Source organism: Labrus mixtus, chromosome 1 (genome assembly GCF_963584025.1).
Source record: "Labrus mixtus chromosome 1, fLabMix1.1, whole genome shotgun sequence".
NCBI classification, from domain to species: Eukaryota; Metazoa; Chordata; class Actinopteri; order Labriformes; family Labridae; genus Labrus; species Labrus mixtus.
The window spans coordinates 30,252,273-30,278,838 of NC_083612.1; the positions used below are offsets into that span (position 1 = coordinate 30,252,273).

Consider the following 26,566-nt stretch of genomic DNA (forward strand, 5'->3'; position numbering starts at 1 on the left):
CGCGTGTTAAAAGTCTTGCTGTTAAAAGGGTTTTGAGTACCTTTGAATGGACTTTCATTGACAATTTGTTCCATTCCATTAAGGAAAGTTGCATTTTTATTCCAGCTCAAATAATCTCTCTATCTGCCGTCATAAAGTTTAATGTAGGGAGCCCTCTGGCTCTAAAATTAATAACTTGCTGCTCCAGCTCGCACTTCTCTGGAGGTGCATGGAGCCCACACACTGGGAGCCACTATTCAATAAAATGACCACTGCTTATGTTCTGCAGGAGTTGGCGAGAAATATTAAAAAGGTTATAACCTGCTCATGCAGTTCAACACAATCTGCTGTCTTTACTGTTTCTCTGCACGAGGAAAAGTCCGGCTGATTGCTCCCCCAGTAAACAGTAAACACCCCACCTCCCCCTTTCAGGAGACGCAAAGAACAAGAACAGAGGAAGTCTTACACATGCACTCATGCAGGTGATAGTAAAAAACAAGTCATGACTGCTTTATGTCTTTTACTGAATACCAGGTCACACAGGTTTGAGCCTCAACACTGTTCATGCTTCACATCACAGACACCGTACATTCAACCTTGGCACTGCACAGTGCACATAGTCAAAACAAACACAGAGATCAGCACCTCCTGCAGCAGGCAGCGTGATGGATGAGCTCTCAAACAAAGGCCCCGCTACATCCTCAATTCAACACAACACTGCGGGGCAACAAAGCTGTGACACACTGCAGCTCCTGTCATCAGTATGGCAGTGAAAGATGCCGTATTCAAGTCTTTAATGAGCCTGTGTGTTTGTTTGGAAGATATTTGCAGCAGGGCAGCGATAGCTACAGATAGACAGTCACTTACATCTTACAGGTTTCTGAGATTCCACATTTCTTTTTTAATATATACATTATATATTCCTCCTAACCATTTCCTATTAGGCTGCAGTGTTTAAGATGAATTGGTTTTATGTGCCTGAATGTCTACTTTCAGTTAGGATGCTCCAGGGTTGCAATGAAAACTAAGGCTGCACAGTATGGAAAAAAATTGTATTTGCTATAAGTAGAACTAGTATTACAACTGTGATATGATTCTAGATGATTAGGAATTATCAATTATGCACCACAATTTTTATCCTCTCTAAACTAATCAAAATAATTTGAGGTTTGTTATGACTTGTATTTCATTGTGTTTTTCCTTATTGAAAAAAAGATGCAGTAAATTGGAATCTGTACACAGCCATGTTGAACATTTGAATAAAATGTAAATTACTTGTGAAGCTCTAGTAATGTAAAGTTTAGTATCTGACGGAAGTGAAAAAAAAAAAAAAAAAAAAGGTTATTAAACAGTTTCCTTTTGGGATTAATAAAGTCCTGATTTATCTTATCTCACGTTATAACAACTAGTGATTCAACATCTGCAGCAGCTGCATGCTGTGGCATTCGAGGTAAAGATATCCATGGTAATATACTGCTGCCTGTTCTGAGACCAAAGAAAGCAGGGAACTGATTCAGCTGAATGGAAGGAGGCCAGACTGACCGAGTATTTGGTTTCAATACATTTTGTTTGTTAAAGTAGCAAATATGATGTTATAGATCTTTTGAAACAAGGGTATAAGGCAAATGTATATACGATCTTATATTATTAGATTTTCTGCAGTTTTCTTAAATAGCCATAAATTAATAAAAAATGCACTCTTTCAATTAAAGTATAGTGCTGCATGATATGTTGTTTCTCACTTTGACTTGTATTACTGAGAAATGCAAAATGACTCAACAAACACTACAATTTTTATAATTAAAAAAAATCCCAGGATTCTCTTTTTTTCTGTCTAATCTTCAACACAAGTCTATCTAATCTAAATCTAACTGGAAAAGCATTCAAACTTCAGTTGTCCTCTGTTTTGTCCATATATGCTTTCTATCAGCGTTGAATGACTAAAAAAAATCAGTACACAATGCAAATTGTCAACGTTGCTCAAACAGACAATGCACCAAAAAGAGCTTAATGTCCTCTGAGGTTTTTTTTAATATGAATGAATCAAGATCTTCTCTTAAAAAATGGTCAGATCTCCACTTCTTTATTATATGTGTTGTGTTAAGGACTCATACAGGTTGAAAACATTTGACCAAAAAGATGCAAGTAAAAAAATAAATACACAACCTACCAATAAGACTTCCTGAGTAATTCTCTGAGTCAACTCTTGGACAGAGTCTCAAAGTTCACCAGAATAATATATTCAATATATAATTCAGAAAGGCAGCTCTGCAAGACTATTATGGGAAACGTTATGAGCCGACTGGGGAGAACATTTTTTAAAAATAATAGAAACTTGTCCTTTTATATGCATGACTCTCGTTATACTGGACATCATTCAGGATTTGGACAGAAAATGATGCAAACTGGTCAAAGTATCAGAGTTCACACGAGGCCATCTGCTATTGGAGTGTCTTTTAATTATGACTTTTTTAGGCGATAAAAATGTATAATTAAGTACAACCCTTACTAGTGCTCTTTTAGATTTTCAATCAAGATTTAATATCCACTCACAGTGGCTCAATGTACTGCTGCAGATTTCATCTCGATTAGTTTTATGATGGTCAGAGAGATACTTTTAAGAGGATTTATGTCCCCACAGGACCCATATTTTCAGGAGGGGCTTAACCAGGAAGGTAAGGTAGAATCCTTTAAGCAGGTTTCTGTCAGAATAAGAAACAGAACCGATCAGTACACATACAGATGTGCTGGCCTCTGCAGGTCCATAGAAATAAAGGCTTAAAGGTCTTTGAGGAATATGGGCAAATTGAAATGGAAATAATTGGATTTCCCGGTGTGTTTTTTGTTATAACACATGTGCTGCCACTTCATTTTACTCCTTGTTTGTGGGCAATCTAGTTATGTCCATGCCTTGATCTCTTTTTCTCTGAAACAAGGTTTCAAATATGTGAAGGAAAGATTAAAAGCTAAAGTTTTTCTCCTTTAGTTTTAATCTACCTCGTAATAAGTGTGTCTGTCTCTTCCCATCATGCTGCACTTTTTTGTCCTTCCTCCTGACACACTCCCTTTTGAATTGGATCTCCTGCCATTCTTCTCATTTGCACTTCCCATCAGGACAGTGTTTAGCACGCACAGCTTAATGGGTGCCATCGGTGTGACTCGAGATGACGTCCACTGTCAAGGAGAGGCCGGTCTCCTCCATGACAATATCATTACTGAGATGTACGTATATATATCATGAGGTACCATGAGCTAATCCTGTGGACACACATTTGACCTTCATATGCTCCACAGAAACACACACAGTCTGAACACACAATCTAAACTGCAGCTCTGTGCTATATGGATGTTGCAGTAAAATGTTTGATTTTTTTTTTTTTTTTGGGGGGGGGGGGGTTGGTCAATAAAATAAACAGAGGCATTCATTGCTGTAATTTTATATTTAAGCCTCCTGTGCAATAAATCAGGTTAAAAAAAGTTAAAGATCAGATACAGCAGCTACGTTGCTGCAGCAGGTCACAAACTGCTGAGAGGGCCGAGATGTGACACCCAACCCACACGCACATGCTGGGACGGTCTCTGAGGAGAGACTATTAAGATATCCAGGAGGACTTGAGGGGAAACAAACTCTGGAGCTAATACAGACATTTTCAAAAGTTGCTGTGGTGTGTTTAAAGGCCAGTTTGTGTGAGTGAGTGAGTGAGTGAGGTAGTGAGTGAGTTTGTGTGTATATAAAGGGTTAGTTCTCCAGACGCTGCCGAAATACACACTAGGATTATCAGAGAAATAATGGATGGGCCTGTTGGGAACAGCGTGTCTCATTTCAAGACTTTGGGGGGGACTTGAGATCAAGGTTAGGGCATAAATCAAACCATTGCCACAGAGTTATGAGTGTCCATGAAATAGATTGAATATTAATGTATGCTGTGTGTGTGTGTGTGTGTGTGTGTGTGTGTGTGTGTGTGGAAGGGGTGATTTCTTACTTTTATAAGAGTGTACATAATGAAAATGCATCTTTACATTAAATTCTCAGCACTTTCTATCCAACAACATACCCTATTTTAGTTTGTGCAAGTCATTCAAATTACCTCCAACTGTGATTAAACCAGAAGTTGGCAGACCGGCTTCCAAATTCTGTCAGAAGAACATTTTTTTCAAGTCCTAGGACAGCTTGATTACTGATTAATAAGATAGGCTTCCAAAACTGTTGAACATTTCCTTTAATGCTCTCTGAGCTCAGCTTAGCCCTCCCCGCTGCTCTTGATGCTTCACCGACGCTGTCATCGCTGCCTTCGCTCTCAACCTGCTCCACCAAAGCCAAGAAACGAGAGAGCGAGTCCCTGAATCTGTGATGTCACCGAGATTTAAAATCAAAGGCTCGAGCACCGGCTGCGAGTGGTTCGCTGATGTTTTCGAGCCGTACTACACCAAAAAACAACCTGTCTCTGTCTTGGGCTGCATTGGGTCACTTTGTGTGCTAAATCAGTTGTGAGCAATATCAAAGGCTGAAGACTTGATGATGTCTTTGAATCTATCTAGATGTTTTTAGGCATCCTTTTTTTTTAAGATCCTTTTATTAAGGATTTTTTTCAAAAGGATGAAATAGTAAGCTCATCATGATATTTCACTAATATAATATAATAGACAATGGTTTCTCACAGCCTACAGCCCCAATTTCTATGCAATCCAATTAGAGCACACAGAAGAAGGTCATATCACATTTACATGGCAATGTGTAAATGCTTTGATAGTCGTGGACGTGAACAATTCTCAGAGTGAAAAAAAGGGGTCAGATCAACAATAAGCCATTCATCCGTCACTTCTACTGACTCAGGTGATGACATGAAGTGTGAGAGAGTGTGAGCATGAGCAACTAATCTCACAGCTCTACTAAACTTTTTAGCTTTTTACAACTAAAGACAATTGTTGTTTTTTTTAAGCCGACGGACAAATCCCTTTAAAAGGCAGAAGTAGATTCAGCAGCATATCATTTCCTAACTTGCATATTTCACTTAAATGTGCACAAAGGATGACATTTTAAGGGCCTTTGCAGAGGTCTCATCAAGAGATGATAAAGAGCCGGTAAAATGAAGCCATCTAATTATCTGCAGATTAAATGTAGGCTATAACAACTACACTTTTTTATGTAAACATTGTCAGCAGCCGAGTAACTTTTCTGTTCCATGAATACATTATACTTCACACAACAATAACAACGACACTAATGACTGGAAACCAAGTTCCAACAACAACTCCCCCACAACCCCACACACACACACACACACACACACACACACACACACACACACACACACATTAAACTGCCTGTCTCCTGCAAGTTGAAAGTTCGTAAGTTCCGATCCTCCTACTGCAGCCCCCTACGCCCCTCACCCAACAACCAAAACACCAACAAACCTTCTCCAATCAACTTTCACACGGCAACATGAACACACACACACCAACGATTATTTAAACACTTCTTCTCAATTCTCTCTACTCCCTCTCAAGGTCACCAAAAGGAAATTCTCCTGTTATCTCCTCTCTTTCTCCTTTCTCTGCTTGTTTGATGTTTATTTTATTGTATTTTTGTTTGGTCTTTGTCAGTTATACCTGTTTATGTCCTGCCTCGCTCTGTATTTTGCACCTTTCTTTACTGTCCTACACCATGTTTGGTATGCTTTGTTTTGTACTGTGTATCACTTGTAGTGTTTTCACACTTTTGCACAATAAAGTAAAGTATAGACGGAGTGCAACTTTAAACAACTATGAGTTTATTATTTCATTATGAACCTTACATTTTGGGGAACATAGGGTCTTGTGTATTTGTGCTTTTTAATAATTTCATATTATGTCCTGAATTGTCAGAAAATAGCATTTTTATGCAATTAAATAGGAATATTTAATTGTGAATAATCCAAAGAAACATGATTTAATATTTCAAAGTATAAAACACTTTAGCCTGTACATCTGTAACTGTATCTGTAACTGTACCTCACTGCATTATTATCACAACCTTAATTTGTAACTCTTACATTAACAAAAAACCACAACAGTAAAAGAAACCAAACAGAAACCCGACCGACATCAGAATCTGAATATCATCAGAATTCAAGCAACATAAACTCATAATAACTAGAACTGGTTTAACGTTGGTTCTTAAATAACCTCCACAATAAAACGCTCATCCCTCTAAAGAGGGCAGCATGCTGACCACACAACGCTTCAGTGCTTAAGTGTGCAACACATAAATCAACCACAAGATTCACTTATAGATTTTTCCGCTGTGTTTCCAGCAGCTCCAAGCATTTAATTTGAGCAAACACCCTCTTATAAACCCCACTGTACATCACTTTCCTATCCTCTAACTACAGACACAGCTAGCTAGAGCAAAGAGTACAGAGATAAGCTAGCCACAAAAACACTTTTCCTAAGCTTATATGGTGTTATCTTATTTTAAGTTGGTCTAACAGGATAAACTGAAGAGTGAATATTAAACTAACATTCCTTAAGTGGACAGAAAAAGCACTCATATGGGACGCTTGTTTTGTTTAGTGGCAGCTAGCTTTGCAAACAGGTACCAGTTTGCTAGCATGTTAGCAACATTTGAAGGCAACACTGTGTTTGTTCAGTTTGTTTGTCAGCTTGTGTTTTTGTCTGTCTGCCCCCTAGTGGCCAAAAGTAACTACACAGGTTAAAGTGCTGCATTGATGGTATTACAGAAACAAAATAAATCCACCAGGATTTACTGGGAAGCTTGTGTTTCTTGCTTGTTGGATTGTGTGAGTAAGTCTTTACTTTGCTAGCTGCTAAGTATGTAACATTTTGAGGGCTCAGTGTAATTAATGTGTGTGTAGGTCTCAGTGATCTCACACTCCCCCCTTCAGCGGTTCAAAGGGATTAGCTGAAATGCCACAGTCCACAGAGGCATCTGTGTGGAAAAAAAGCCAAGCCTACAGCTACACTTGGCATTACACTTCAGCATTTCCAATGTACTTTACAAAAGTAGACAAAAGCTAAATATGATACAGTGACAGTGACACCATTAAATGTGACTGATGACCCTGTCTGTGAAGAGGCAAATCACCCTCCCTCTTTTTCCTCTTGTCTCGCTCATTTATGCACATCACAGACCTTAAGCCTGGCCTGATCCGGCCTCATTCACTTCAGCTAAAAATCTTCTTAAATTTTTAACTTCCCTATCTTTCACTGTTGCATGAAATCACTCAGAGTTAAGGAGAAAGACTTCACTAGTTCAAACATGACCAAAGCTACCACAGTCAAGGCAGCATTTGTGCCCATAAGAGGGGCATCTGGGGAATGGTTTTTAAAGCTGTATTATGTGATTATTTAACAGACTGACGGTTGGTAAACAAAAAAAAGGTGATTTATTTACATAGGTCAAAATGCTGGTTGTTGTTGTGTCTGACCATTTTGGAAACTTTTCATAAGCAAAAAGGTCACACTGTGATCGGTCTACATGAGCTTAGCCAAACTGTTGCAGTAACACAAACAACATCTCACCATCCCATTGCTTGTTTAGGCTTTGCCATGAAAGGTAAGGATTTGAATCTTCTTTCCAGAAACACAATCGGCACCAATTTTTCTGGAATTTTTTGCTAATTTCTTTGTTTTTAGCGGCACCATTGTAGTTTGAGAATGCAAACAGCATGACAGACTGCACCAAACAAGTCTCGTTTTGACTAAATCTTTTACTACCCGGTGTTTCAAACAACAAAAACAAAAGCTTTTAGCTATAGCTCACAATTGTATGTCTATTTGTTGTTCTTTATATTTCACACTTGTGGTTGTCATGCCCCCCTGAATCCAAACTGAATCCAAAAAGCCTCTTTCTTTTTCACCACTAATTTTGCACCAATTCATACGAGGGTAGCTGATAGCTAGATTTAGCTTCATTTCACTGCATCAAAGTGACGTGAAGGCATGGCAATTATACCCAGACCTCCACCCAATGGGCATGCATTATGCAGAAAGCGTTACCTATTTGCATTAAATGTTGTCTTATTTATTGCAATAAATCCAAACTTTTGCAATGTGTTTTTTTGGGGAAGCTTCTCGATAACGATGAAATTGCAATAAATTGCGCTGCCAAGTAGAAGTTTGATTGGAATTATTTATTTTTCTAGTTAATTAAACCACAGGTTAAACATAACTCCCATGTAGTGACCACAAACAAAAAGAACAACAGCTTTGTTATGAGCTTATTAAGTCAAATTTGATTCGACTGACAAAGTTCAGTCAAGCCGATTGAAGCCTGTCCGGTTACATTTAGTGACTGTATGCTTACCTTCAGCCTACAAACCTTAAAAGCCTGGAAAAATAAAAACATCTGTTTGGAAACGCAGGAACTGTAAACACTAAAATATCATTGGAGTTTGCTTGACTGTGTGTCTTTCCTTGTTATTTTCAATTATTGGTGTTTAGACATTAGAGACGCTTAATAAAATATTTCTTATTAAGTCAACAATGTTCCTGTGCCTGGTCACTCCAATCAGCTACATGTGAAAGATTCAATCATCACAAAACAAGTTGTTATAAATTAATTTTCTAAGATGGAGACAAACTTGACAACATAATGTAGAGTTAATATTTAAAATCAGACATCCCTACATGTCCCAGAGATTCAGGCCTACTGTCTTCTGCTTTAGCCCAGTGTGATGCAGTGTGATGAGCAGTGGCCTTGTGCAGAGCAGTGTGGTGTATTATACAGTGAGACCCAATAAATCAGACTGCCTGCTGTCCTGTCCTCAATCTGGCTTCAGAGCCAAGCCTTTGTCCGCTATAAACCTGCACCAAACACAGAGAGAAAGAGAGAGAGAGAGAGAGGGAGAGAGAGGGAGAGAGAGAGAGAGAGAGAGAGCAGAAAGGCACGAAGGTACAGAGAGATAGCTTATAAAACACACAATCACACATTCACACACAATATTCCCTGATTGCAGATACAGGGGATAATGCGAGGCAGATGGTCCAGGATACTAATTAGAAGCCTGTTTGCCTCTTATCATTACATCTACGTGTTGTAGATGTGCTGCCTGAGTTGTTTACAGAGGTGGAGGAGAAAATACTGCAAACCTTTCCAGTTCTGCAAAGATCTGACACAAACAGATCCCCAAAAAACAGATAGCAAAGATAAGGTAATCAACGTTCTAATCAAGAACGGCACGCGATTATATTTTCAATCACTTGATAACGCTGTTTCTGCACTCTTACTTTCCTTCCTTGCATTCCTGTAAAAGATTCTGCAAAAGATTGAACAGGAGTCACACTATCTCCTTTGTCAAAATATCGGCAAAACATGCAAATAAAAAAAGATGGAAGAACTGTGAGTGGGATAAAAAAAAAATCTCACTGTTGATCCTATGTTGGATATCTGTCTGTTCACAACGATAAATGATGGCATCACTATTGAATCGAATGGAAGACCACCAAAGGAACAACCGACGATATTCTGATGATGATATAGACGTATGTCTCTGGGAACAATGGCCAACTACTCTGGAATTCTGGTCCAGAAAGTGGTTAGCATACGACTTCCAGCCAAGACTTTCTTTTCCATACGCCCCTCTAGATATGTCTACAAAATAAATACAGTCATTTCTTGATTCATTAAATCTCCTGGAGGAGCACCGTTTATCTGTTTTTTGTGAGTCTGACTTTAAATAGTAAGTTACACTTAGCTGGTTGAGGCAGCTCAAAGCGATGCGATGGTAGGACTGGGGTTCACTTGTTTTTAGTTGTTGATAGAATTTGAGAGCTCTTTTTTTGCATTTTGAGGAGGAGGGGATATTGCCCGAGTTCTGCTCTACATGCGTTGTTTGGGGTCTTTCTTTGAACATGTAAGAGGTTCATACAGAACTCAGTGTGAAATTTTTCGATGATTGTTTTGTCCCATTTGTCAAAGTCCTTGGTCCCCAGATTTCGCTGCCATACAGAATAATTGGTTCTAACACAAATTGGAACATTTTGAGCCAGATTTTAATTGGGATGTCAAATGTGATATTTATTCTGATTGCATAGAAAGCCCTTCTTGCTTTGTCTCTCAGATCTTTCACAGCCAGGGTGAAGCTTCCTGTGGAGCTGATCTTCAGGCCTAGATATGGGTCATTTTTTGTGTGTTGTAATTTAGAGGTGCCCAAATAAAACTGATAAATGTTTTCCAGGCTCCTGTCCTGCTTTTGGAAAATCATGATCTTGGTTTTCTCTAGGTTTAACATCAGGGCCCAGGTCTGACTGAACTGATGGAGGAGGTTCGGGTGCTGCTGTAGACCCTCTTTTGTAGGAGACAACAACACCAAGTCATCAGCATAGAGGAGACTTTTGATTTCTGTCTGTTATCTTGATGAACAAAATGTGTAAGTGTCATAAACTTTTTGGCCACCAAGCTTATTTTCCATTTATCGATGGAACCGGCAAGATGCTAACAACGACTTGGCCTCCAAAGGTCATCCATGCAGCACTATATTCTGTCTCCTTTTGCTCTCTACACATTCTGTTTTTCTTGTATACATCAAAGCCTGCTGACACACACAATACAAACTTATCACAAGCAGAAACTAGACTACTTCTCATACTGAATATCAAGATCCTGAGTACTGATTCTACATTTGAAGGGAAATCTGTAACTAGAGATTACCATCTATCTTCACTCAAACAAATCCCCCCCTCCCCTACACACACACACACACACACACACACAACACACACACACAGGCTGTGTACATTTAAAGCCCTCCTGACATGGTTTCCCGTAACATAATTAACAGGTTCACACAAATCGCTGCAACAAGGTGAAACAAGGTAAATAAACAGAGAATTCAAATTTGCTGCATGCTCCTGAAAACTGAGTGCTCACACAGATGGGTTATCAGACCATGGCTGAGTCATGGCTGCTGTTTTTTAGAAGCTATTCCTGGAAGTTATTTTAATGTTAAACATCGTGACAGCCATGAAAAGGCTTATCTGGACAGAGAGAAAATGAAAACTGAAGACACAAGACACAAGAAGACAAACCAAAGAGACTTCTGTGATGTGCATGTTCACAGTCATTTTAGAGGGAAAAAGACTCAGACTGCTTCACAAATAGGAAATGTCTTTGAATCGTACTGTCATGTCTTCTTTCCATGAATTCCTAAGTGGAAACTGATGACTTGCAGTAGCTCAAGGATAGCATCTCATACAGCAGGAGGTCCTTGAGGTTAACCCCTGTCAAAACCGAGCCGTCAGCACTCATAAGCAAAGGGGCGTGGGGGGTTGTAATTGTACGAGTAAACAAAGCTGACGTAAGAGGACAGTCTTCTTGAACGTGAAAAGACCAAAGATGCCTTTGCTCTGCTGCTGTATCCTCGAGCTGTTGTCGAGCATTGATTTCACCAGCCGTGCTAGAAAGAAAGAAATAAACCAGACAACAGCTCCAGAGAGTTAACAGAAGATAAATCTAACTGCATAAAACATATTCGTCGTTGCAGCCACAACCTTCAGAATGATCGATGCTTACTGTCCTCTACACCACTGACTGATACCGGGGTTAAAGGGGGAAATGGTCATTGCAGGGCAACAAAATTGCTGTTTCCATAGAAACCACATGTTGTACTGAGTCCACACATGGGGAATCTGTGAGTCAGGATATTAGCCGCTCACAGCAGGTGAAGATGTTTTTCATTCAGTAAATCTCACAAAAACACAGCAGCAGAGCCTCAGCGGTACTGGATTTCTGAGGCCAGTTATCGATATCTGATGTTTAAAAATCATTCAACATTTGTCATTCCTGCAATAAGGTGTCTTCTTATTGGTTGATACACCAATGCAAATAAATCTAGAAGAAACAAAAATATATTAATAGGCCTCTTCCTGTGATTTAGCTTCTTGTTTTATGTTACCATGCTGTGAATCCTGTGTCATTGAAAACCTCTGTGTAGCAACATCAGGGTGCACAATTTGTGGTATTGGAGTGAATCCCCCCTCTTGGCCTAAGCCCCTGCTCTCAAAAATGTCTGTGCATTGTGTGCGTAAGCTTTACATATGTCTTTTCGTTTTGTCACATTGGTGTTTCCCTTTTGGAAAAATAAAGTACAAAAAAAAGAAATGTCTGTGTAAACCCCTGAGACAAGGACATGTTTTTCTTAACCTATCTGCCAATACTGGGTATCAAACATAACTGCTCTTTTTCTCTTACATTAGAAAATAGGGGGGAAATATGTCTCTGAACAGGACTCATCTGAGCTCTTTAATATTCACAGCAATATGAGACAGGGCATTACTGTGGCACTAAAAACTCCCGGGCTGGCCAGCCTTCAGTAACAGATGGAGGAAACACAGATTTTTATGACGGCGTTCACAAAGACATTTATAGTTCAGTCACATCCAGGACAATACGGGATGATGTTGGTATCGCCAACAACACTTATCCAACACATCTGATATGTGGATCCCTAAATAACTGCATATTGTATACAGGTTCAGATGGATGAGGTCATATAAAGGGAGGGAATCAGGAAGTAAAAGCTCAGACATTAGGTAAAATAACAAAGGTGAATACTGATCCGTTAATTAATTATGGATGTCCCTGTGTTAACAACTGCCTTACCATATGTGTGTGTGTGTGTGTGTGTGTGTGTGTGTGTGTATTCTATTGGTAACATGCTTAGTGGGCTTTTCAATAATCAGTTGTGTATTAAGGTGAGATTAAAGAAAATGCATGGCATATAAAACAGGTTTCATGGCCAATTCTGATATGGATATGTAATCTTCTGAAATGTTTTTTTCTTCTTGAAGGTTCTTTAGGTCATGTGACATGTGGATGTTGTTGCTGTGTTGTGTCTTAAATTCCACATGCTTGCACAAAAAAAAAAATCAATGAATCAATAAAGCCCAGACGCTCTCTGCTTCCTCAAGAACTGAAATACATGACAATTTTAAAATAAAAAATATAAACTATTAAAAGGTTCTCTTTAGACTACTGTAAACACCCAGTCGTTGTGACAAAGACTACAGAATCCAGCATCCATTGCTTTATATCTACACATATGTCTGTAGTTGATGATTAGGCTACTTGTTTCCTTACAAAGAGAAATCACTGGTGTGCGCTCTTCAGCCAATATGTCCTGAATGGCTCAGGTGCACTTGCTTCTGCTGGGCTCATGTGTTTAAGAATGGATGTGCTGACTGTGAGGAGGAGGAGGACGAGGAGGGGAGAGGAGAGGGAGGGAGGAGAGGGAGGAGGAGACTGCTACTGTAGCAGTGCATCAGCAGAGGTGAGACTACAGCCACTACATCACTGTTTGTACACTGAGAAGAAGTGACAGACCTACTGTTGGAAAACACACACAACACCCTCAAAGAACGTGTTTTTTTTTTTTAGGGGTCATACCAAAGGACCCGAAAAATTAGGCAGACTGAGGTGTTGTAAAGAGAAGAAAGGCGATGCAGCCAAATCAGTGAACCTGTAAAGGCAGGATAGTCGAGCCTTTTCTTCAATGTAAAGAGGCAGCTATTTTTTCTCCACCTCACCTCAGCTGCCTCTTAGCCGCCAGAGACAGACAAACCCCACAGAGCAGGGCTTACAGTATGTGTGTCATTAGTGCTGACCCAGATGCTTTGACTGTCCTGTGCCTGCGATGCACTCTCGGAAAAACTCCCAGAGACCAATAATAAGCTCGGTCATGAAAATGCAACCCACTATTCAAGTGCACAATGTAGGACAAAGGGAGAATTTAGACACAAAGTTAAGGCTGAGATGGCTCATAAGGAGTTAAGCTGCAGGGGATCTCGGTCTGATCAGAGACAAAAGAGTAGACAGGTTTTGGTCTCAGGTGGAAACATTCCTTTGGGGAGGGAAAAAGAGTGATACATGACATAAAGCTTAGCCGGCGCAGACCAACATCAACACGGTCAGTCCAACAACAGATCATGTCCGTGCGGCCAGTGAGGGCATTCATCCTAATAATAGGCAGCCTGTACAGTTTGGGTATTCCCTGACTGCAATGCAAAACAGCCTGCTGCATGCAAACACCTTATAGATGCCTTTAAAGGAAACATCTAAGTTTTTCCTATCCTAAAGAATGACAAAGCAAAGGCATTAAGCCAAGCACATCTCGGTGCATACAGTCTATGTATCATGCATCCAGCAGCAATAAATGTGCGGATTACAAAACGCTGCATGTGCCAAACAAAAGATCCATCTCCCCCCCCCCCCCCCCCCTCCTCTCCCCATGTCTTCCAACTCTTCTCAGCAGATATTACTCGCAGATTAGTCTCGACAAATGCAACACATTCATATGTTTTCTCTGCGGTGTGCTGCTTACCCTCTGCGGCCACAGCGTAACGGACAACAAGTAAAAGCATTCCCACAGACAGCACACAGTTTCCAAGCATCCCCGCTGCTCCGGTTCGCCACCTGGTCCTCAAACACCTCCCCTCTCCTCCGGCATCCGAGCGCCCACCGGGGTCCTCTCCTCCGGCTCCCACCGCCACCACCACGGCCGACACTTTGGGGTGACCTGTCCGCCGTCCACTCCTCACAGCGGGAGCCATATCCAGTGGATAAGTTGCTGAAGTTTCGGCCGTAAATAATACATTTGATCGATCCTCGTGCGGTCCCGCGGTCTCGTCGTGTTGTCCAGGGCTGGAGGGGTGTTTGCAGGGTTTGGTGGTATAGTGGGGAGGGGGTGGACGCGGTGTTGGAGGGGGAATTAAGAAATGCGCCCTATCGCTCCGCGGCGCTCGGTCCACCCAGCATCATCATCGCGGTGTGGCGCAGGGCGGCGCAGAGCACAGTCTGCCAAAGGTTTGACATCGAGCTCTAGATGATAGACTGGATCACAGAGACCTGCCAGACACGGTGCTAGATGTTCCAGTCAAATGTGAAGGATTTGGAAGCTGGAGAGGGTCGATCATTTTAAGTACCCCGAGTACACAAACTGTGCAAATTAGTCTCTCTGCTATTAATTGAAAGTCACAGCCAGCTGTCTGTATGACGACCTCTGCTGGACAAATGAGAGCAGGCAGGATATTCAATTCAAGTCTTAATAACCAATAGGCCTACGGTTTAATAATAAGTAAATGAATATTTTTTTTATTGTTGGTCCGAAATATAGTCTAGTGATACAAGCAACAATCTAGGCTAGTTTTAGAGGCAACCTGAATACCTAATCGAGCACATACGACCAGGTCGGCTGCAGTACCCCCTTTCTGCCGCAAGATGTCACTAGAGACTCAGAAAAAAAATACCAGGCTGTAAAACCAAATGGAACATGTCAAAATGATTTTGCTTTCCCCCCAATTTTTTTTGTTTTCTGACACAAATCAATAAAGTAAAAAACATCATATTTCAATAATTCACAATATAACTTAGCGTGAGGAAACTATGCATTTGTTTATTTGTGTTTTATGTCCGCCTGTTTTTTATTCAAGCCCATTTTTAGTAGCTGATCCAGAGCTTTATATAATATCATCTGATCTTAATCAGCTAATGCTATTGTGCAACAATGTCTAAACACCCATACTTTTATGACATTGTTCTTGTTGACCATTGCGGCATAAACTCCTGGTCAATGACTCCCTCATTTGACTGTGACAAAGATCAACCACAGATATTAAAACTGTTACCTTTAAATATTTCTATCAATCAAAATCACCATGAATGATCCGATTCCCTCTGTCAGACATGGTGACCTCTGCTGGGTATCATTTATAATTTGGCCACACACAAGTAGGACTGTGAGGATGTGTCTTTCGGCTGTGCGAGATAGTAATGCATATACATTTTTGCAGATTTGATTTTATAAACAAAAGATTTGTTAATAAATATTCCATCTGCTGTAGATGACCTCATCTTATTTTATGGATTATCACCTGTAAATTAATGTAGTATAAGCTGTTAGACCTTTAGTTTGATAAATGTGATATATCCAGTGTTAAATGCACAAGATGCAACTGAAAATAAAAAACAGACAAAGACAAAAACAAGCCGCTCCAATAGATTTTTTTTAATTCAAAGTGAATCTTAACAATAATACACCATAAAGTCTTATTTTGACACTCACCAAAAGAGTCACCTGGAAAACCCGCTTAATGTGACAAAGTAGAGAAGGCTTGGTCACACCTAAATCACTGAGAACTAGAGAGGAAACACTATCGCAAACTGTAAATAGACATCACATCCATAGAGTTAGTTTTCCCAGTCCTCATACTGTAAATATTGCACAGTGCAATTGCTACATGGCAAACTAGTGTAGCACGAAATAAAAAAGCAAATAAAACAGAAAACGAACAAACGGAAGAAAACAAAGCCACGAAAAATCTACAGGTATTAAAACAGTAACAGTTCAGATTTCATGATCAAGTCCATTTGATGAGCAATCGAAACAGGTGATTCCATAACTTGCAGTGTGAATTAACTCTGAAATTGATACAGATGACCAGAAAATAAGAGCTCGAGTAGAACAAACCTCATCAAATCAAAGAGCAACACATTAGAAGGTTTAGACTAATACAGACCCTGAATTAACATCTCTAAAGGATAATACCTTAGCAGAGGATTTGTTTTTCTCTCCGATATCAAAGCCTTCACTTTAAAAGAAGAACGTTTACAAACCAATGATTTATCTGTTAAATGTTACATGAACCCTCAAATCAAAAAAATCAAAGAAAGAAAAAATCCATAAACCAAAAAAAGTCAATCATGTGGAAAATTAAAAACAGTTTTTAAGATTTCTCTCCTCTTGCATCCATTCTTTTCCTAACATGTATAGGAGAGTTTATGCAGGCGCATTGCTGGTGAATACCTTTGGAGGAATCAAAACACAGAATTACACTTCACATGCTTATTAGTGGGGGAACTGTTTCAAGCACTAATCTGCCAAGTGCATGCCTTGTTATCATCAGCTTCCTTTACCAAAATGATGCTCGAGTATTAGCAGTAAAAGCATACAGGTAAGAAGAAGAAGAAAAAAAAGCTTTTTAGAAAACACACAGCCATATCCATGTCAGTGTTTAAATGTGGAGTATTGCACTCATGACCGACCACAATAATCTCCTTGACGGAGCGGTTCACATCCAGAGCACAGAAGTAACGTCCACATAGACTATCTCCTGGATTCAAAGCACGGCTCTTTGGATTTTAAAAGGCCAGCGTCGTCTGTGCTCTGGCTGCCCCCGCTAATTCTTAACTTGCACGATGAAAAAGCTGCTCTGAGAAGACAGCTTCCAGGCAAGACACAGTGAAGCAACTTAGGTGTGCATGCAAGGTAATGCAAAAGCATGGAGATGATCTAAGAACACTTGGTGGTGCAATGACCGCACAATGTTAAGTATTGCATCTGCTGTTCAGCCAGAGAGACTATCTAGAGATCGTCAAGTGTCATATCATTCAAAGCGTGTCTAATGTATTATTGGTTTGTCATCACAGAGGGGAGAACATGACGTCCTTTTGTAGTATTCCTGTTTGGTGGCTGTTAGGCTATCTGCTTTACTGGATTCTGTGACTTCCTCCATGAATTAGCGGAGAGGTATCACCATCATGAATTCTAACTTTCTGAATCTCAAGGCACATACACAGTGCTGCTCACACTGTCTCAATTTCAGTAAGGAACACATAACAATGGCCACACTTTTGCACTGACAAAACATTTTGATATGAGACACTCATAAAGGGGAGAGCGATCCGAACACAAGGCAGTTCAGAATATCAAACTGTGAAACGGATATTCCAGCCAGATATAACATTGAACAGGTAAAAAGGTTGCAATAAATGTATCTCAAATTAAAATCAATTGAAAGTGAAAACAACTTTTGAAAACATTACCTTGGAACAGAAACATTGGGCTTCTTTTCTTTTTGGACACACAGGCTGTAATCAGCTGAACCCTTTACAAGCCTCACTACCTGTATGAGAGCTTAGTGCTGAGCGTGTTTGTGTGCGATTGGTGGAAACATTACAGACGCTCTCCAATCAACGCAATGGATTTTTTTTTTCTCCTGGCATCTCACAGTGCTCCTGCAACACACGTAATAGAGTACTGCTATTTTACCGTTTGCGCACAATGAAAAAGTTAAATCATCCTGCAAGCTACAGCTTTAGATGTGTACAAAACGTCCATATGAAAACATACAAAAATTAAGTTACATCGATACATCATTTATATGCAGTGATGAGCCCGAAAGGTTAATAAGGATAAAATACTGATGCAAAAAAACACACACCCCGAGAAAACACAAATGCAACTAATGTTCATCATCAGCAATACAGTAGTTACAATGACACTCCAAATATGAACGCAAAAACACAAATTAAAACCACTTCTATTTCAGATAATTAGGGACCTATACAAAAATAGCAACGCTAGGTTTGAACTCAGAGAAATCACCTAATTTCACAGCTATTGAAGTGGCAATCATCATATAGCAGCTTATCTATGATACATTCAAGAAGAAATGATACGACTTATTAATTGCCCAATAAGCTAGACAAAACCTCGGCTGTTTTTTTTTTTCTTCTTTTAAATACATTTTTTTTTTTTTTTTGAATTGTTTTAATTCAACCCCATTCTACGACTACAGTATAACTGAGGTCTATGCAAACAGAATAGCTACCTTGCTCAGGAAATGAATTACAGTCTTTGGTGCTGCACAAGCAACTTCATTTGAAAATAAAAGACGAAAAAATTACACACGTAACTAGTAAATGAACAAAAAAATGCACACACACAACATATCTACATATATATATGTATTAATATATATATATATATATATATAGACTGGTGCTACCATCATATATATATATATATATATATAATGTATATATATGTATATATCCTCCCTGACGGAATGTATAAAATAAGCAGTCGACAGCGATAAGCCTTAAGCCTTTAACAAATGGTATAATGTAAAGGGAAAAGTTAACTTTGTCACACATGCATAAATGAGAGAATTGCACACAATTAACTCACACCTTATCAAGCATCTGTACTAAATAGTCTAGCTCTATAATATATGTCCATATATGTGTGTATATCAAATACTGCATGGTTTGCTCAGGCTAAGAAGATTCCATACCGTGAATTAATTTGCAATGTTTCCTTACCTATTCAAAGCCATGCCCACCACACTTCTAAACATCTAAGAAACAAAGTGAAAACACTCAAAAAAAAATGAAAAATACGAAGACGAGAAAAGAAAAGAAGAATCATCGACTATTTAGATTGTATTGCAGTTTCATCAAACAGTCAAAATGCTGTTTGTAATAAGAGTTTCACTAAATAGAAAGTGATTATCAAATATTAAGCAATACTCAGTACTTGCACTTTGTACACTAGTCATTCGGGGGAAGGGGAGAACGGAAAAAAACAAAACGTATTTCATGAAACAGTAAGCATTCGCAACAGCAAAGCATGCTGTTCTTTAAAAGAACAGAAAAGTAACTCACTACACACTGAAATTTACACCAACTCCAAAATATAAGCACCGCTATTTGCGGTACATCACATCAATGCAGGCTATGCATGGACATATACACATGTGCATATATATACTCACACATAGGATGCATCAACTGATTGGAATTTCAAGTGCTGCAGTCCAGTACATTAATATTCATGTATATAGTCATATATAAGTAGTAACATTAACAACCTCAAATATGTAAGGCACTATGGCTGGGGACAGTAATACAATGCAGCGAGTCTTGTGACACGAACAACAAGAGCAACGTCTATGCATCTTTCCGTTTTACATTTTTTTGCTCATGCAAGACCACATGCAGCGTGAGGAACAACCCTATTTAGATCGGTTAATTGACTTGACATTGCTAACACCAAAAGACACCAAAAAGGTACAAATACTTCAAACGCAGTACAACATACACTGTGGACAACGTGTGCATCTGTCAATCTAGAGCTAGAGACTGGGATGGCTTTACAAATATGGATGTGTCTTGCACACGTAAGAAGGCAATATAGAAAAATAGCTGGGACCAAGGGGTGCAAAGTCTAACTATTCAACACCACCCCAATTATTTACCTGTTTTGAGGAGTATTCGTAGAAGATCCAATGCAAAGATATATCAAATGTGCAAAACACATTAAGTGTGAGTTTAACTACTCATTCATTCTTTCATTCAATCACTCATACACTTTTTCCTTCTTAATTTTTACCCAAATCATCTCCACCATTGGAACTTTTTTTTGATTTTTTTAAAGCTTGAAGTTCAATTACACCCAAGTCTACATGATTCAAAAAATAGCTTGCTTTCTCTGTGGTTGTGCCATGGTTTTGGAAATGAAAACCATGTTGTTTGTGGTTTTAGACAGAATTCGCCCTGCTCGCTTAGCCCTCAGGTGGTTTGAAGGGAGCCTGGGCAGTCTTGCTCAGATGTAAGGGTACTGGTTTATTTTGGTGGGGCTGAGAGGGAAACTGGCGTAGGCAGGCGAGGCGATGTAGGAGTGCGGGGGAAAGAGGGGCTTGAATTGGCCCTGGGGGTGCAGGGTGGGCGAAGGCAGCAGCCGGGGGTTGATGCCCACTGTGACCTGATGCACAATGCCTGCCGGGTGGGAGATGCTGTAGGTGGGCTGGAGGACGGGGCGGGAGGCGACGGGGGAAGCCAGGAGGTGGGCCACGGGTGCTGCCGTGACCAGGGGACCAGACGGGGGGTAGGACAGTAAGGTGGGCTGTGAGTGCGGGTGGCCCCCAAGGTGAGGGTGGGGGCCTGTGTTGTGGTTTGGGCTGTTGTGGGACAGGGCGAATGTGTGGCCATGCATGGTGGGAGGGATATAGGCCTGTGGTCTCCGGTGGGCGAAGTTGCCGTTCCATTCCTGATGGCAGGAACCGAAATGCTGCACCTGAATGAGATGGGAATAATATCATTAGAATCAACTCTAGGGGTTGGACAAAATATTGTTCAGGCAAGATATCGTTGTCCTGACTTGTGTGATCCATTCATTGATACACTGGCCCCTGGTATTGATATTTTAATTTAAAAAAATGTGACGCTCTTAGCAGATTGCCTGATTGCCAATTCGACTCCCATCAATACTTCATGACTTCTCGTAGTGAACTTAAAACATGATTGAGGGTAACCTGAGTGGGATTTAATCAGCCGAGGAAGAAGTTGACAGCGGAATTAAAGAAGAAGACAGCGGGCTAGAGACAAACAGCAGTGAAAAAAGTAAAGAGAAGAGCTCGCAGCTTTTGAATCCAAAAGAGGCTAGAAAGAAAGGCTATTCCAGCTCTTTATGCTGCGATGAGAGGATAGATGGAGGATGAACTCCAGTCAGCAGAGAGAGTTGCACTGACCTGCGATCGGTGACATTGTTGCCTATTTTATTGACGAGAGGTAAATGCTTTCCTACGTGCTACAAAGTAGGCCGATGTACGAGCCTCACACTGGTGCTCATAGGGCGGGAGTTTTAAGGTTACAGAGGAATGAAAGCTTACTGAAGAAGACTGGCTGATGAACCGAGTTGTCCTGCTTTGTCCCAAGATGCTATCATAGCACAAACTGAAAGTCGAGGCTTCAATACTTCCTGTCACATTATGCTCCCCGTACAGAGTCACTTCAAATTACACAACTACCCCTCTCCATTTGCACTCCAAGGAAGATGGAAGCATGTTTTTATTCTCTTTTCTCTTTGTAATTCATTTATACGAACGTTAAGGTATTGTTGTAATGACAAGAACCCAGGATTGTGGCTCTGCACATGCGCTAAGCAAATATATGCAGAGCTGCTTAGTAGCACTTTTCGAAAGAACATCTTTTGTAGTTACCGACAATGGGGAAAAAATGACAGAAGATGTTAGTCTCAGGTTAACATTAAAAAAAGAGAGAGAAACTTGTTCTGAAGTTTCTGCATTAAATGTTGAAAGGTCTACATACACAAGCTGCTTTTGTCTGTCAAATATGAATTTATGCATTCATTTATTTATTTATTTAATGTTCTTTCTAAAGAAATGTGTGTTTTTTAAAGTGTTCTTTTCTGTTCTATAGTTCCGTAAATAAAACATGAACATTGTTTCATCTCAGTTTTTGTCAGAAAAATAATAAATACATTGAATGCTGCTCTTTACTGCCACACCCTTTGAGTTTATCTAAAGGTACCAGGGGGTTGATCCCCTTCCCCCCCTCTTCACAAGTAGTTTTTAGGTCTCTTTTCATTGATCTTAATTTGTGTGCATAACATTACACAATTATGTTTTTCTTTCTCTGACTGGGAGGGCATTGAAGCCCCTGTCAGGAACTTTCAGTATGTGTCGATCATGGCTATCAATGTGGACAAAGCTGTTTCTCTTATCTGGTCTTGTAGCTGTACATGCATAAACAGTCTGGAAAAATCTCCCATCTAGCTGCTTAGGCCGTCAAGAATTACTAAATAGAAATACTCAATCTTCTTCCTGATTGCCTGGTTTGCTTTTTTAGGTCATAGAGAATCATCATTATCAATCTCAGTCCGTTTCATAACCAGCTAAAAACTCATCGCTGGGGCTTTAAGTAAGCAGTATCAAAGTAAAATGCCTCACCCTTAACACAGATTGAATGTTCATCTACTGCAAGTTGATAAGAACCAACCTGAAAAATGTGTCAGCAAAGAGAGCTACTGTAGCAGGAAAGTTAAGTTCCATTTACTGTGTGAAGTGTGCACTTAGCTGCTGCTCCACTATGGAAAGGAAATACCGGTACTTGCAATTCCAATGTCGGATTTTTCCCCCTCCTAAATTCACTGAGTGTAGCCACAACCAGATCAGTCAACAATGTGACTCTCAGGTACAACTTTCCAAAGTCTTTGTTCATACACATGAAAGAAAAAGGACCAATACAGGAAGTACTGACTTAACAGGACAATTTAAAACAAACAGGACCTCCAACACTGGACCACGGCAAATTATTTACATTAGAACAAAAATGTGTCCTGCTAGTGAATGAGCCAATGTTGTACGTTGTATTTCTTTTCTAAAAATAAAATTGAGTCAGCCATTTTAAATTCTTAATCATCACAAAGTCTGTCTGGTCTTAACAACACTTATCGACAACAAGCTTTAAAAATGCTGTCCAAAAAGTTCTTCCTATGTCATTTGTTTACATGTGTTTGTGATATGTATAATGCATGTATGTGACTGCATGTTCTCACCTGCCCAAAGCCCATTGGCTGCTGCTGCTGGGGCTGGAATGCAGGTGGGATCTTCTGCGGCCTGTTGAGGAGGGGAGTGGAGAGGTGGTGTTGTCGCCCAGGGATGCCTCGCCCTCTGGTATGGCACGCATACTCTAACACTGAAGAAGGAGGCCATGAAAAGATGGAGAAACAGAGGCAAAGATTGAGGTGAAAGAAGTTACAACACACAATTCAGTGTTTCGTTATCAGTATCACAACTTTCTAGAAGAGGCAAAAGGAGATGGAACAACAGAGTTGATTTCAACCAGAGAAACAGCAACTTTAGTGGCAGGACATTCTGTAGACTTATCAGGGCTCTAAGCTGTATTTGATCAGTCCAAAACCTTTAAACCTTGTGGCATCTGTCCTGTGAATATGATCTAGGGGATTATAAATAGATGTGTTTGGGGTATCTGGGAGGAGTTTGTAACTAAGCTTGTTCGTGGATCTTATAGTGGGGTCAGACCATCAGCTATTTTTACAACTGGTAGCACCAGAATAGCAAGCTGTGCCCTTTTATGTTGGGCTTAAGTTGCAATAGTTTGAGGGTTGGGGAGGATGATGCCATTAACATTAGAGGCTATCTCACTTTGTGGATTTAGAGTTTAAAAGACCTTTAAAAAACCTAGCTCTAATATGAATTCTGTTGCTGAAAGAGAAAACGTGTCCAGCTGACCACAGCTGTTATAAAACCTGCATATAACATGTGTAACCCCCCTTTAACACCTGAAAGAAACATTCATCAGACTTTTATCTGGTTATGACAGCCAGCAAATGTGTTGAGGCTCCCTGGCTGGTTTTTGTCTTGTTGAATATTTTATTCAGGATATTAAACGTTTGGGTGCAATTACGCATGCATATGGAGCCTGAAGAAATGCACGCAGAGACAAGGGGCTCTCAGAGTCAGAGTGAGGAGTGTTGACAGCAAACAAATATCCACTCCAGAGAGCAGAGCAGACACTTCAGGTCACCCATAATCACCTGTGAGAACCTCTGTGGCCTACAAAGACAGCATAATCCCAGGCAATGTGACCTGTGGAGCAGACAGCAGCAGTGGTGACTGGACCTTTGAGCTAACATGACCTACTCAGTAGGTCTTCAGCGGGGATAAGACCAGTAAACATATAGAAACTGAGTATGTAAGAGACCAGTTTTAGTCATTTGATAATCTCGATTAGAGAGAATCTGGGTTAACTACTCTGCTTGTCACAAGTTTCAGTCAGGAAGCTAGACACCTGAAATCATATTATTAGGTCCAACTCCAAGTGAGAAATACTAAATGTATTTTTGATAGCACTGTATTCATTGTCTAGTCTTACCTGAGTTACCAGGCATTTCCCCGATAGTAGGGTTGTTGTTGTTGCTGTTCTGCACCCTCATTGGAGGCACCACAACAGTACGAACTGTTGGCTTGCTGGGCTCGGTCTCCGGGGCAACGCACGCCACACGGGGCTCGCAGTTCTGGTTGGTGTCAGCGATGAAGCGTCTCTCTGTGAAGGGACTGTTGCTAGGGCCAGAGGCGTCTGAGGCAGGCGAGCTGTCCACTGTGTCACAACCGCTCTCCTGTTCGTCGTCCGACATACTGCATGAGGGAAAACAAATGAGGAAGGAAGTTACATTTGCTGCAGTGTGGCCACTTGTGTAGATCAAGGGAAACAAGGGAGGTTTTGTTGTATTATCCCTACCTGTTGGGGTGTTTGCAGGGTGAGGTGCTGGACTGGGCCGAGGCTGAGGAGCTGGTGCTTAACGTGCTGTCTGGACTGCTGAGGGAACAGACTCTCTCCATGCTGACTGTGCTCTGACACGCCTCACAGTCTGCACTTCCCTTACACCTTATTGCACAGAGATATAAAAAAAAATAAGACATTTGAAGAGCCATTAAGGAGATTCTAAGAGGAAACCTCATGGTCAGTACTCACTCCCCCATAGAGTGTCTCTGGGTTCCTTCCTCTTCATCGCTGCTGATACTGATGACACTCACAGTTGGGCTGGCTAAGTCAGAGATCACCATGGCCTGACGCTGCTCCTGTGAAACTGAAATCTCCTCACACGCTGGAGCCACTTTACAGCAGTTTTCATCCGGCTGCTCTGTTCTTTGCCCCTCTCCTGCAGTCTGCCCCTCCTTTGGGCATCTGGCTGCTTCCTCCTCGACCTCCTGGACATTCTTTGCTGTATCGGCCATCTTTGGGGACTGGCATGCTAAATTTTGGATATTTGTGTTTTGGGAGAAGTTGCTGCCCCTGTTGAGGAAAGAAGGTCTCTCTCAATATGACACAACAATGTATTTGTTTAATGTATAAGAGATTTTGATGCAATAAAAGTAAGTGTCATACCTGTTCACACAAGGCTTGGCTCTCTTGTTGGCAGCAGGCTGTGGCCACACCACATGTGCGATGCCGATGTTGATTGGCTGGTGGGCGGACATGGTCATTTGGTTGGTTAAGAATGGCTGAGGATGTGCAATCATGGAGCTGTAATGGTTACCATGGGGACGCACTTTCCTGCATTAAGAAAACAGAACATCACAAATTGAGCCAAAAGCCTTTAACACCATTACTGACGAAACGCTCTCAGTCACCGGTCGCAAAGGACATGTATGACTCATCGATCATTAACATTCAGGGGAGCAGCCATTCTGATTTGAAGCAGTGCAGCCATTCCCAACAGTGAACAAAGCAACTAATGAAGCACTGATACAAATTATTTAACATAATACTATTTACGGGGATGTGATTGGCAAAGTACAGAAATGCAGGAACAATTCTCCCCCAGCACGCTCACACCAGAGATGAACAAATATGTTGAGAAAACATATTACAGTTCAATCATTACCCTTTATTCGAATATCATCAATTAACACCAAATGTTCTTTCATTTTAAATCCACAAATACAGTCTCCACAAGGTAAACTTTTTTTCCCCTTCGGCGATAACCTGTTGATTAATGGCAATAAATGATTAACCATCGAGTAAGAGGGAGGTCTGTACATTGTCATTATTTTATAAAAGATTCTTTAGTCTTTGAGGTTGATTTTCTTGATGTTTTTCACAGTAGGAGTTTTGCTGTTAACTTTGTTTTAACTTTCTCTATATTGTTTTGCACCAATAAAAGAAGAGACATTCTTTGTATGTGTAAACCTGGCAACAAACACATTTCTAATTCTAATTCTGGTCCTGACACTCAAAATAATTTCTTACCCCCAGTCACCCAATCTCTGTGAGCCGGCCACAGTGTCAGATGCCAAAGTGGAAGGTGGTGGGGGCACTGATGTCACCTGCTGCCAAGTGGGCACCAAAATCTGCTGTGCACGGTTAGACCAGGCCTGTTAAAGAGAAGCGTATTAGTTACACGTGACAGTTGTCCTCTCAATGGCTCTTCAATCTGCTTACAGTTTGAATAGATCAACATCATACAAATACAAGAAAACCTAT

The 26,566-nt window shown here is 40.5% G+C and overlaps 2 protein-coding genes across 5 annotated transcripts in view; both read right to left on the reverse strand.

The window, feature by feature from the left end:
* The window catches only part of kiaa1549lb (KIAA1549-like b), a 72,558-nt gene extending 57,595 nt beyond the window's left edge, over nucleotides 1-14,963 (reverse strand). For 3 of the 4 annotated variants that reach the window (XM_061041692.1, XM_061041686.1, XM_061041676.1), the window contains exon 1: nucleotides 14,298-14,961. In XM_061041692.1, coding sequence (XP_060897675.1) covers nucleotides 14,298-14,526 — 229 coding nt within the window. In that variant the 5' untranslated portion in view covers nucleotides 14,527-14,961. Of the gene's footprint in view, nucleotides 1-14,297 lie in introns of all 4 variants that reach the window. The other variant, XM_061041697.1, reaches the window with a different exon arrangement.
* Nucleotides 14,964-15,965: 1,002 nt separating this feature from the next.
* The window catches only part of hipk3b (homeodomain interacting protein kinase 3b), a 41,966-nt gene continuing 31,365 nt past the window's right edge, over nucleotides 15,966-26,566 (reverse strand). Inside the window, 7 exon segments of the mRNA XM_061041564.1 lie at nucleotides 15,966-20,831; nucleotides 23,115-23,254; nucleotides 24,455-24,717; nucleotides 24,821-24,967; nucleotides 25,055-25,375; nucleotides 25,469-25,636; nucleotides 26,333-26,457. Of these exon segments, the coding sequence (XP_060897547.1) occupies nucleotides 20,361-20,831; nucleotides 23,115-23,254; nucleotides 24,455-24,717; nucleotides 24,821-24,967; nucleotides 25,055-25,375; nucleotides 25,469-25,636; nucleotides 26,333-26,457 (1,635 nt within the window). The 3' untranslated portion in view covers nucleotides 15,966-20,360.